This window comes from Puma concolor, chromosome B3 (assembly GCF_028749965.1).
Source record: "Puma concolor isolate L17-30 chromosome B3, mPumCon1.1.hap2, whole genome shotgun sequence".
Classification (NCBI taxonomy): domain Eukaryota; kingdom Metazoa; phylum Chordata; class Mammalia; order Carnivora; family Felidae; genus Puma; species Puma concolor.
In genome coordinates, this window is record NC_141672.1 from 10,530,299 (window position 1) to 10,543,732 (window position 13,434).

The following is a 13,434-nucleotide window of genomic DNA, read 5'->3' on the forward strand; positions in this document are numbered from 1 at the left end:
AATCTGTGCAGAGATACCTTAAGATGACGTAAATATTCTTTTGTAAACTTCACCCAGCGTCTTTAGCATCCGTTAATGACTCTTGCCTCAATTAGTAACGTGATGGTTAAAAATGATTTTTTTTTCTGTCTTTCTCCTACGTTTATTAGTTGACATTAAATAGAACTTTATCTAGATTTCACACCTAATAAAACAACGTTTCTAAAGCGAGTCTTTGGGTTTTCCCAGTTAGTTATGTTGCAACTTTAGAACTGTACATTATTGCTGAAACATCTTCAAGGTTTCTATCCAATCAGGTTGCGTTAACGTGCAAGACGATTTTGCCGAGGTTCGGAGCTCTGGGAGGACGAGGCTGGCAGGATAGGATAGCTGGATGCTGGCAGGATTATCATTGTGCAGATGGGTGCCTCTGTACCTTTGATGGCTTCTGATCAGCCCTGAATTTTCTTGTTGGGGGACGCGGCAAGGATGGGGTGTTAAACTTGTGAAAATAATGTGGGTGGTTTAAAGTCTTTTAAAAGTAAGAAGTATCCAAATTGAATTTGTTATTTGGCCTGCAAAAAGATACATATTAATTTAAGGTTAGATCAGTAAGGCTTTTTTCTCTACCTGGAATTAGTTAATGAAAACCAAATTTATTGATATTTCCAGCTTTGCTTTAATTCTGTGCAAGTCAAGTATGAGATGATCTTTCCTTTGAAAAATCTTACAGTTTTGGGGGGAAAATCACTATAGCAATAGTATCTAATGTGGAGCAGAAGATACAAATTAAGCCATGATTTGGGTGGTAGGGTGGGTTCCTGTGTGCTGCATGAGAGGGGAGTCCAGTGATAGGTTTCAGGTTCTTTGGGGTGAGTGAGTGGCAGGTGGGGGCCCGGAAGCGGAAGCTCATGTGAAGGCTGGGATACACGAGTCCTAGGCTTCTGGGGAAGGCAGAGAACATGAGTGGGTGCACGTCTTGCACTCCAGTGCTTGGTGCTTCCCCCCTTGCCCGGAGCTTTTAATATGTTTGCTTTCCTGACTCAAGTTGACTGAGCTGAACGGCCATCATAGTCCGCGGTCTCTCAGACTCGTGTTGTCTCAGGACTAACTTCTCTTTAAATTTGTTTTTCTTTTTAATGTTTATTCGTTTTTGAGAGACAGAGACAGAGTGTGAGCGGGGAGGGGCAGAGAGAGTGGGAGACGCAGAATCCGAAGCAGAGAATCCGAAGCAGGCTTCAGGCCCCCAGCTGTCAACACAGAGCCCGACGCGGGGCTCAAACCCATGAACCGCAAGATCATGACCTGAACTGAAGCCGGACGCTTAACCGACTGAGCCACCCGGGCGCCCCAGGACTAACCTTTCTTTAGTATTAAAATGTTCATGTGTTGTATTGTGTTAAAACAGCTTAACATAGAAAATGGTGGCCTTTTTTTTCTCTCACGGATGTTCTTATGTGATACATAAAAGATAGACAAGAAGAGGGTCACGAATTGAGTAAATTCTAGCACTTGTTGAACAATGTTTTTATTGAATAAAGGACAGACTCTTGAAATCAAACAGTAGCCTTAGAATTCACCTTGAAAGTTAGCGGTGTATTAAGTATTTACCTCTTGAAACAAACTGAAGGGTAAATGTCCTTGTAGGTAACCTGAAGGGGAGGGACAGTTCCAAGTGCCATTTTGGTGTGTAGGAATGTTGTCTTTTTAAGAAATATTCCAAGTACGTGGGCCACTGGCCGGCAGCCTAGAGATACTTTTTATGTGGAGATTTTGATGGATGATATTTGTTAAAATGGTGTTTGACCTGTATTCAGTTTCTGTTTTGGACAGATCTAATTTTAGGCTTCATGACATTGAAATGTAAACATAATATGTTTGTTACAGATTTACAGAAACCCAGAAATTTGGTTCATAGAGTAGCGCGAGAGAAGAAAGCTAGTGAATTTGTGGTTTAAGTCATAGAAGCTAGGGTAAGTTTTACCACATTTAATGGCTTAAGAAGGGAGAAGTTAAAAAAAAAAAAAAATTTTGTTTTCTTTGTTTTTGTTGGTTTTAATCTAAAGTCTAAATTATTTCTCTCTAGACTTATTTAAGTAACCTCTACACCCAACATGGGACTCGAACCCATGACCCGAGGTCAAGAGTCACATGTGCTACCGACTGAGCCAGGCAGGTGCCCCCGGAATCATTTCTCTCTAAACTGTGGTCTTACTACAAATCATCCTCCACGTGAAAGCTTGTTTTCCAGTTCTAAAAGCAATAAATTGTTCGAATTGCAGGAAATTTTAGAATGCAGAAAAGTTTTAAGGAAAAAGATGGCTTATGGTCATAATCCCATCCTCAATTTTTGGATGAATTTTCTCTCTCCATTCTTTCCTTCCACCTTCTTCTTTTGTTTAGTTTGTAATCTGACTTTGTCGTGATCTTCCTCTAAATAAAAGTGCTTTGCTGTTTTCCATTGTATTCCATACTGTAAGCAGTTTTGTTCATTACAAATTTTAAATTTGTAAGTAAAATTTTTTGTTAACATTTATTTATTTTTGAGAGACAGGGCACGAGCAGGGGAGGGGCAGAGAGAGAGAGGGAGACACAGAATCTGAAGCAGGCTCCAGGCCCCGAGCTGTCAGCACAGAGCCTGACTCGGGGCTCGAACTCATGGACTGCAAGATCATGACCCGAGCCGAAGTCGGACGCTCAACCAACTGAACCACCCTGGTGCCCCCAAACTGAAATCATTTTTTAGATGTTCATTTTTGAGAGAGAGAGAGAGTGTGTGCGTGTGTGCAGGGGAGGAGCAGAGAGAGAAGAGGACTAGATAGGACGGGAGTGCGGTTGTATAAATCCTGCCATACACGGAGCATTTTCTGGGTCACAAGAACGTTTTTTCTACCAAGCTTCATATACGTGATCTTAACCAGATTCTCAGTAATAGCTTAGTATATTTTACAGGCAAGGAAACCACCTTAGAGGGAGCCTGATAAACCGGGGTCTTCTTGAGACTGAACCCCTTGTTGGCTTTCAGATGGTTTTTAAATGATAGATACTTTAAAAAAAAAAAAAAAAAAAACGAGTTTGCTTTCCGGCTCCCCAGGTGACCTTACCCCGTGCCCCTCCCACATGGCGGGCCTCGGAGAGGAGTGACTGTAAGTGAGAAAGTATCAAGGGGTGAGGGCATCACCTCGGCTTCCGAAGGTCAAACGGCTGAGACTGCTCATGCCCCGACTCTAACTTAGAAAAGGAAGGTCGGTGGGAGTGGTTTTGAAACAACTTGGGTCCTTGCCGTGCACGGAATCCTCTTTGAAGGAGCCAAGCTTTGGTGCGCTTAGCTCTGTCATCGTTTTAAAAGCTCCTCCCCCTAACGTACTTGGATGGCAAACTCTAAGATTTCTCTAGTATTCAAGTTCCAAGAAATGGAAGTTTGTTATTTGGCATGGATATTGTTTGAGAATATATTTTATGGTTTTGTTTTATTTTAAAGATGAGTGTTGAGGAAATATAATTGAAAACAGAACCTCCTCTTTCACCCAGAAAAATCTGTCCACACAGGTAGAGGGAAGAAAACAGTTTTCTTACTGGGTAAGCATTAAACCGGAGGGCCACGGGCCTCACAGGCTGTCCGCTAAGCAGGCTCCAGAGACCAAGAGATGTCACTCTTCTGTACAGTCAAGTGGTTACAACACTTGACATCCATGTTTTCAAGATAAAATTGCTCATTTCCTCACATCTTCATGACCAGAGGTAGGTTTTGCAGTTTGGAGTTCGGTGGCAAATGAGGCCCATCTCTACCTAGGAGACTGGGAGACGTCGGGCCTTGTCTTTCTTGAGGATTAGGTTTCAGGGATACCTTTCAGGTGCTAGGAAAACGTTCCTGAGATGGGAGACCGGCTACGGGCTCTTTGGCTTTTAAAGAGATTCACTTACGTTTGGAAAGTGTTGAGAAAGAAATTGTGAACAAAGGGAGGGAGGGAGAATCTCTTTATGATCAACTGGGAGAGGGAAGCCTCTTACTTGTAACTTGCCTTTAGGCCAGTAATCGTCTAAACCCACCACTTTGCATCTATAACCACGGACTCCCTTGGTGATTTCAGGCTTGGTGGGTAAAATGCCCCGGATCTCCGACATCGTGTTTGTTGCCGGGATCCAAAGGCTCTTCAAACAGTCCTTAGTTTTATCTGTTTTCGCTTACAGAAGTACTTTGACAGCATTTTACGGTCACGGTGTTAACGCGTGGTTTTCTTTGCTTCACTATGGGACTTTTAGTAGTTGGCACCTGTTGGGCTTCGTGAGAGTAGGAAGGAAATCCGGACAGCGATACCTGTAGAGTTAAGAGTGTCGGCACCTGTGACACGTTGCGATGAAATGACTGAGTTGTAAGTTGTGTTACCGGTCTCGAAAATGTGTACCGGCAAAGTCTAGATGCTTCTGGACCTTAGACCAGAATGGTTAAGCTGTCTGTTGTCACAAGCCTTTGTCTGAAGGGGTATGGCTGGAGTTAGATGCTAGTTAATGTGGGTGAAGTTTGTTGGTTCGGACTAAACCCTGACCGAGTGTCTGATACCTGGCATGTCTTTTTCCGAGCTATCTGAAAGGGGCTTCTCAAACAGGAGTTTGCATGTTTGTAGTCGAAGTTCTGATCATCAATTAAAATGAGAAAACTTGACCTGTTGGCTCTGTATTTATGAACACGAAATAAGTTTTCATTGTACTTGGTGCGTTAACTCTCTGACGTCTGTACCGAAATGCCTAAGGAAATAATTTGGGTGACAGTAATCTTGTAAGAGTGGAGTTGAATTTTAAAGCATTGTCAGCTTTATTATTTTAGTTAATGGTGTTTTGAGAAAAGGTGTGAGTGTGAATTACAGCGGGGTGGAGCGTGACAGATGAGGCCTTGATGGTGGACGGAGTCTGTATCCTCCCAGGTGGTGGGACAGAATGGAATTAAGCGTCACAGGAGGAGGTAGCTTTAGAAACCCAGACAGACGCCAGGAGAGGGGAGATCTGCTTCTGGGAAGCATGGTTACCGACCCACATGGTGTTCCCGCAGTTTCAAAGTCAGATTTTACGGGGGGGGGGGGATGGAATTTACTGCCGAGAATTCTCCCTTCTATCTAACTGGATTGTGCCAACAACCTGCACACGTTCTCAGTTGTACTAGAACATAACAAAGGCTAATTTTGAAGGCAGCTCTTTCAGGTGTGTACTGTTTTCTTGACTCTGAGTAGAAAAATAAGTTACCAGGAATCTTACTCTGATAAGTGAAGTATGCAAAGTTTGTCAAATAGGAATTTTCTTAAAGTTGGTTTTTAACAATGACTTTAATGTTCTAAAATATTCTCTCTGATTGCTTTTAGGTTACCTAGGGTGTGAATTAATACAGACTTGGAAACTGAAAGAACTTAGAATCAGCATTTTGAGGTAAATGTGTACGTACTACAGCAGTGCTAAGACCTGCTTTGTTAACTGACTAGCAAAACGAACTTGTCTGTGAGATGAGAAAGCGTCACCTGTGCTCGAATGGCCTTCGCCCGACTAGACCAGACACGGATGAGTTTCACGGTTTCTTTTCCTGAGCCTCTGGGAGTGAAGACACTGCAGTCATTAGCGTAATGAGCACGAGCAAGGTTTGGTGTCAAAGCCGACAAAATCAACATTTGTTACTTAAATTAAGCTTCCCGTGTTAACACACTTCCTTAGTTTTTGATCTGTGATCTTTTACCAGAACCGCACTGAATTTATAGTTCTTTAGAACAGTATCGTTGGGGTGTGTTCTGAATTCTTTTATTCATGAATGAATTCTGTAAGAGAGTTTATAGTGTGGATTGAACTGTTGTGTTTTTAATTCCATTCTGAGAAATTGAAATCGCTGACAGATTTCATGCACGTATCGCGGTGATTGGGATTTCTCAGCCAAGTGCCTCTTTCGGGGATCTTCGTTTCTTTGGTGTACGTGAATTTAGGAAATGACGTATACGTGGCATTGTCATTTTTACTCCCTGTTATTCTAGCTGCTATCTTTAGATTTTGTTTACTGTGTTTGATTTTCTTGTATTCCTTTTGCAGCCTTTTCTTGAACTTTCCTCTAACTTTTTCTTTTCCCCAGATCTCTGGGAATTAGGCATGCTATTGTTGCCAGCCCCCACTCTCTTGTTCTTTGTTTTAGAATAAGACTTCATATCCTAAAATAACCCAAATGTCTTTTGTTTAAAATGTAATACAAAATAATGGTCTTTTATTTAACTCTTCTTATCAATGGGGCTTTCTTGTAGATGTGTTTATATTCAGTTTTAAGTACAGGAACCTTAAACTTGGCTATTTTTGCATTTATTTTTAGAGCAGAAGCTTGGGCATGCTGTGATTTTCCAATAAACTGCTATCACAATGTCAAAATGCAGCTTGGACAACAGCAACACAGAGATCTCAAACATTAAAACGGTAAATCTGTGATTTATCTATCATACGTGGAAAGAGGAAGAGAGTTTGTGTGTTTTACTAAATTATTTCTGAGAAAATACTACGTAGAAGCTACACAATGGCCTCACCAATTTCGTGGGTGTAAATTGTTTGTCCAGAAACTTAAACTCTGTCCTCGAGGAGCCATCACAAGGCGTTGTCTGTTGGCTCTGCGGAAGCAGTTAATCAATAATCAGTTCATCTGTGAAACTACAGAACGTTTACTTACCAGCAGGGATTCAGAGCTTTTCCTTAAGACCAGCTTAAGGGGAAAAAAAAATCTACTTAAACACACCAAAGAAAGTAAAAATTGGCAAAATTACAGATTGTTCTGTTTTCACATTATTGGATTACCTGTTGAGGTTTTTCATCTTGGATTCGCTTTCCCTAAATAGAAAGTATCTCTGGGGCCAGCCACTGTACATTCAATCGGTGAAGATGAACTTAACTATTGTGACCTTACGGAAAAGCAGGTTGAGAGGGTTAAATCGCGGTCCCCTGTCTCCTTGCAGACCCTCTCCCGCACCCGCCCTCCCAGGAGAGGGTGTGGATTTCCAAAACCTACACAAATACCTTTGGAACTGTGACGATTCTGTTCTGTACGTTATTGTGCGACAGTCGTGACTCTCTTGTTGAGTTTATCAAATACTCGCTTGAACTTGATTCTTCTGCACGTGTGCTCCTACACACGTGTGCCGGTAGAAGAATCAGGGTGTACATGCATCCCTGTGCAAATGCGTGCCAGGTGACCTGATGTCTGCAAGGCACACAGAAGCCGTTTGAAGGTGTTTATCGTCACTCACGTGGGCACGGTTTTCATTCTACAAACTGCACTGTTTATCTGCCACGTTCTGGGGGTGGCTTGGTGTGGCGGGCGAACCGAGTGTGCAAGGGAGTCCCATTCTCACCACTCATACATATTTACTTTTCGAGAGTCTTTTTTTGGAAACAGTTTCAAACGTACAGCGAAGTCACAAGGTTCAGAGTGGGGCAGAGAATCCGCGCTTTGCCCCATTTGCTTAACGTGTTGCACACATTTGCTGTACGTGTATGTGGTTTCTTTGTCTGAACTATTCGAGGAGAAGTTGCGTACATCTCATGGCCCTTTACCCCTGGACACCGTGGGGTCTGCTTCTTAGGAATAAGGCTGCTTTCTTAAACAGCCTTAGTGCCGTGACCAGCCTCAGTGACTTTGACAGTTCTATCGGGCTCTGTAATGACCTCTGTGGCATCATTCTGCAGTACAGGATCCAGTCTGAGATCACTCACTCCAGTTAGCTGTCATGTCTCTTTATAGTCTTTCATCTGGAACGTTTTTAGAGTTTTTCTTTGTATTTTACACATTTTTAAAGGATACAGTCTCCCTTTGGAAAAATAGAACATTCTTCTCATTTATTTTTTTAGACTCTTTCTCGGGACTTATTAGTTACAGTTCTGCCACTGTTATCTCTGTGAGAAAGAATGGTGGCAGCGGTGACAGCAGCAGGGAGGGGTGTCGCAGGTTCCTGGCTCCACGTGGTGTTGGCAGGTGAAGGAAGAACTCTTTGGGGACTGGCATTGCCACCTTCCTCCTTTTTTATTCTCTTCAGCGGTCAGGATTTATGCTGATTTCCTGACCCCTTTTGCCATAGTTTTGATCGGTCTTGGATTGGTATTTGAGTTGGGTGGAGGCCGAGGGAGGGGGTCAGGCTTTCGGCATAAGTCGTCCCAGACAGTGAGCAGCCCACGGTAAGGAAAATGCAGAATGGTTTGACCGGGTGGTAGTCGGTGGGAGGGGCCTGTGGGCCTGCAGAGTGGCCCAGTGGACCTCAGGAGATGAGGTGCCATGGCTTTAGCTTTGGGTTCTTGGCAGCCGTGTTTGGTTAACCCACGGGCGTGCAAGCAGCGGGCCTGAGGAGTTGAGAACAGTGAACGCTGCACGGGGGGTAAAAAGAATGGTTGGTGGGGCTTTGGTTCGGTAGACGATGAGCGGATTATTTCTAGGAAGAACACAGTTGGTAGTGTTCAGACCGTGCTCCGCAGTCCTTTGCTCGCCGTCCTCCTCCCAGAGGGATGACGAGAACGATCGTAGGTCATCCTGGCTGGTCTGTGCCGTCTGACCTGGCCGCACCTGCGTTGCTGCTGTCCTCGGCGCCCGCAGCCCTGTGTCCCCCACTACTTACAGGAGATCACACCGGCACTGGCCAGATGTTGAGTTGTGGTCCCCTGAACTGACCTCTGAAATAAAGGGAGACTGGAGACTTCTCGTTGGATTTGATAGAACAGCTTCAGTCGCTGTCCTGTATCGTGGTCGTCCATTTCACGTGTCAGGAGATTCAAAGGTTCTCGTCAAGGACGAAGAGTGGGCTTCTTTCCGGTTTCATAGTGATAACAGTGAAAACTCCCAAGCAGTGTGGGGGCAGAAATTTCCTTTGGGGGCACATAAATGCTGCTGACAGTCAGAAAGCCAATGGTGGACTGCCACGTTGAGGTCTGAGACCCTGACCCTCTGTGTGCAGGTTAGGAGTTTGAAAAAGACTCGGGTTTAGTTTGTCATTTTACATCATCCAGTTCCTCTTTGGGAAAGAATACGTGAAACACAGAAGAGCCCTTACCTACCGTGAAAAACTCAGAATGGTTGCCCTTTGTCTTGATTCATCTAGGATATGTGTAATTTTAAAGGTAAATATTTAAATCGTTGGTCAGCTGTGCAGTTGAGCTAGGTTGTCAGTCGAGGAAAAGACCTTGTGTGTTTATAGTCTTTAGATACAATGACAAAGTGTTGGCAGGTATCTGAAACTTCAGTGCCTTCCAAACATTATCTCGCAAGTTTATCGATAGTGGCATCAATAGAATTGATAATGCTTGAAAATGTTTGTTTATGCACCCACATGCTTCGCATGTACGTATGTATTTAAAGAGGCATCATATTCATATTTTCTTTTAAAGGTATATGATGGGCATGGTTCTCTATCAGTCAATACAGATCCGGATTTTCTTCGTGAGTTCAAAGTATTGTATGATAGAACTATACCATCATTTACTTGCTCACTTCTTATCAGTGCGTTTGAAAGGTATTGCTTGTTCCCAGGTACTAAGGCATCAGTACGTATCCGTGTCCTTGTTTCTTCGTGTAGTTGCCTAATTATTTCAGACAAGTTTCTAGGTGTAGAATCGCCGGGTCGGAAAGTACAGAACGCTTGACTTTTTAAAACGATCCTCTTAGATCGAGAAAAAGCTAAAACAATGACAGGGGAAGTTTGACAGGGTCCAGAGGAGTGATACTCTGATGTTTCTCTTGTTTCTTGGCTTTCTTTCGTCCTTAACCCTGCATGGTGGTGTAACGGTATTCTTTCTCCCTTTGTAGTAAGCTGCGCTAGAGCAAAATGCAGTGAGAGAAGCACTGGATGAATGAAAGCCCTGCTTTGCAGCCCCTCAGCATGGCGGGCCTGCAGCTCGTGACCCCTGCCTCCTCACCAATGGGCCCTTTCTTTGGACTGCCATGGCAACAAGAAGCAATCCATGATAACATTTATACGCCAAGAAAATACCAGGTACTAATGAGAACACTAATACTGGAGCGTTTCCACTGAAATGGAGTCAATTAGCACGTAGTTGACATGTCTTATGTAAAACCCATTTACCTTTTCAAGCTCTCCTCTTCTGAGTAATTTTCTCCTTCCAGATACTTTTGTTCCTAATGGCCCTTTTCTTTTCTAACATCTGCCGGCCGATTGACGTAATCATTTTGTTTGTGAAGTTCCTTATTGTTTCCCCTCTGAAAACCTCTCCCCTCGCCATACCCGCTTGGGTGTGTCTGTCCTCAAGAGCTCGGAGGGAATGGAGACGGTTCGAACCACCACCAACGGGCAGGACCACGGTTACTGTAAACTCAGTTCTTCGTGTTATTCTTGGGGAGTTTTCTGTCCCCCCTGCAAAAATATTTCTCAAACAGATTGTAAACGTTACCCCACGCGTGTTTCTGTAACACAGCTGGCCATACGTCACAGGCATTTTCGCGCCTGTGATCTCCTTCTGGAAAGATGCAGAGAGTCTGTGTTTTGGCAGACTTAGCAGAGGAAGATCTCAGGAAGCAGTGAAGTTTCCTGAATTAAGACAGAGCCCAGTTTTCCCAGTGTTGTACCCAGATAAGAAGTGTGGCGTCTTCTTCCCCACTGTATTTCTAGGTGGAACTGCTCGAAGCAGCTCTGGATCATAACACCATAGTCTGTTTAAACACTGGCTCAGGGAAGACGTTTATTGCCGTACTACTCACTAAAGAGCTGTCCTATCAGATCAGGGGAGACTTCAACAGAAACGGAAAAAGGACGGTGTTCTTGGTCAACTCTGGTAATGCAGAAATTGTTTTATCATACTGTGTGGAGGACATTGGATGAGATTTTACGGTTGAGCACATTTTTAAAAAAAGTTTATTTATTTTGAGAGAGAGAGAGAATGGGGGAGGGGCAGAGAGGGAGGGAACGGGGAATCCCAAGCCGGCCCTGAGCTGTGAGCACAGAGCCCGACGTGGGGCTTAATCTCACAAACTGTGAGATATGACCTAAGACCAAACCAAGAGTCGGACGCTTTACCGACTAAGCCACCCAGGGGTGTCCCGTAAGCACTTTTTCTCTGTGGCTATTAAGTTAGATGATGGAACGTATAGAGGGTTTGAAGAATAATATATTTGTTGAGATTCTGAGAGCAGAAATAGCATTTAGTCTTGTCTCTTAACTTTATAGTACATCTCTTTTAAGCGTCAGCCGTTTTATTTCACAGATGTTAAACTTCAGCTTTTTCCTTAAACGTATTTAATTCTGATGCTACGGTTTTTGCATGCGCTACCTTTCGGAACATAAGCTAATCTGTGTCGTCACAGTTATTTCTGGTTATATTTGTTTTAGCTTTGCAAAGTCCATCAAAAAGTGCTTGATTTATGAGACTGGTAGCATTGTGATTTGTGATTTTACTATGCCAATTACAGAAGGGGAGGGAGGTGCTTCTTCAAAGTTAGATATTCAGTTAGAGTCTGTGATCCTGGATTTGTGTTTGGCTTTACGTATGAAAACAAAAAGTATAAAATGTGAACCTGAGCCGCTGGGGCAGTGGTCTCCTTTTTTGTTTTCAGATGGTCTCAACATGTGATGTTCTCCTGTACTTTAAATATATATGAGACCGTCTTATTTCTTGGCAAAACGATCTGATTTTCCTGAAGAAAACAGGAGTGGGGGGTGGATCTGGAGTAGTTCCCATTCCAGCCTGGAAGTTCTGTTCTTAGGTTGGGAAAATCGGCTGTAAAGAAGGCGGGTGGCATAGGGTTCTCTGAAGTGAATGACGGAGGACCAGGTCTTAAGTCTAGTAAAAGCATTTTGGAGGATCACCTTGGAAATACGGTTTTCAATCGGCTATCTAAAAAATCAGGGGTTAGGTAATGATATATAATAATAAGGATTTCCTTAGCTGTCTTAATCATTAGTAGTCCAGAGAGCCAGCTATGTAAGATTTGTCCTATTTACAAGGAGTATTTGTATCTGTAATCAGCAAACCAGGTTGCTCCACAAGTGTCAGCTGTCAGAACTCATTCAGATCTCAAGGTTGGGGAATACTCAAGCCTGGAAGTAAATGCAGCTTGGACAAAAGAGAAATGGAACCAAGAGTTTACTAAGCACCAGGTAAGACTTGGAAAGAAATTTCCCTTTGTAAATCCCTACGAGTCCTCGACTTCGTCTATAAGATGACCTTTAGTCTTGGTTGTCTTTGTTTAGTTTGAAAACTCGTTCCTGTACTTTGTCAGCCTAGGAACTAGCCCTTCCGTACTCTTTCTCACGGTCTAAAACCAAATGAATAGGAACGTATAATGTTGCTCTTACTGCACAGGAGAGAAACAGCTTTGCAGTGTGATTTACTGGCTGGAAAAACACAAATTCTGATGACGTACTTCCCGCTTGTGGATAACCTGCTTTTCAGAAAATTTATGCTTGAGTTAAGTGTCTTGAGACTGGAGATGCTTCTCGGTTGAGACCTTTGGGTCTTTGACCAGAGACTTCCTCTGACTTACACGTTTGTGTGGAGCCAGCGTGCGTAGAGGGTCTTTTTGGTGTTGGTGTGTCTGAAGCGGTTAGGAGGTGCTCCGTAGCTCAGCTGGAGCAGTGCACACGGACTAGCATGTCTCGCACACGGGGTTGAGTCCTCATCAATAAAACATTGAGATGTCCGCACAGAGATAGTGCCCTGAAAAGAACATTTGGTCGGTGTCTTCTTCCAGAAAACCTTGTCAGTTCAACGGGAAAAAAGAGGAAAACACAGGGTGAATTGTGTTGTCATTTGATTAAATCAATAGGTCTCATCAGTCAAAATGGGGCTCATAGGAACCTGAAAACCTGAAGTAGTTTTAGGAGACTTATCATAAAAGCATGGTCCCTGTTATCAAGAATTTTTTTCCCCTAATCTGTTTCTGTATTTGCCCATCTCTGCTTCTTGGTTCCAAAGTATTAGCTTGCATACGTTTAGAACGTCTGTTTTGATTTTGACTAATGAGTTCCTCACTTCTCGCCTACAGAATGGTGGCTCCGTAATCTGATTTAATAGAAGTGTATCCAGGCAGGTAGGCAGGTGAACGCACGTTCGTACACTGATGTCAGCTTTCTTTTAGGTTCTTGTTATGACCTGCTATGTCGCCTTGAATGTTTTGAAAAATGGTTACTTATCGCTGTCGGACATTAACCTTTTGGTGTTTGATGAGTGTCATCTTGCGATCCTAGACCACCCCTACCGAGAAATTATGAAGGTAAGTTTTTAGGTTTTTATCAGTCTTAATGCAAGTCAAATTCCTGAGAATAAGCGGTGTTTTTATATATCAAAAGCAGTAATATCCGTTACCAGTTTTGGGAGCTTCATTCCCTGTATGAACGAATGAATGTGAAATTAATTTTCACTGAGATCTATAATAATGAACTGTCATGCGTAACCTATAGTAAATCTAGTCCTGGGATAAACTTTTAAGCATAAGTAAATGAAGTACGT

General features: G+C 43.1%; 1 protein-coding gene across 2 annotated transcripts in view; it reads left to right on the forward strand.

Annotated features, from left to right (window-relative positions):
• Positions 1-13,434, forward strand: part of DICER1 (dicer 1, ribonuclease III) — a 73,066-nt gene that overhangs the window by 15,578 nt on the left and 44,054 nt on the right. For both annotated transcript variants that reach the window (XM_086708884.1, XM_086708885.1), the window contains exons 2-7: positions 5,334-5,397; positions 6,314-6,414; positions 9,779-9,965; positions 10,599-10,761; positions 11,953-12,083; positions 13,064-13,198. In XM_086708884.1, coding sequence (XP_086565010.1) covers positions 9,819-9,965; positions 10,599-10,761; positions 11,953-12,083; positions 13,064-13,198 — 576 coding nt within the window. In that variant the 5' untranslated portion in view covers positions 5,334-5,397; positions 6,314-6,414; positions 9,779-9,818. The remainder of the gene's footprint in view (positions 1-5,333; positions 5,398-6,313; positions 6,415-9,778; positions 9,966-10,598; positions 10,762-11,952; positions 12,084-13,063; positions 13,199-13,434) is intronic.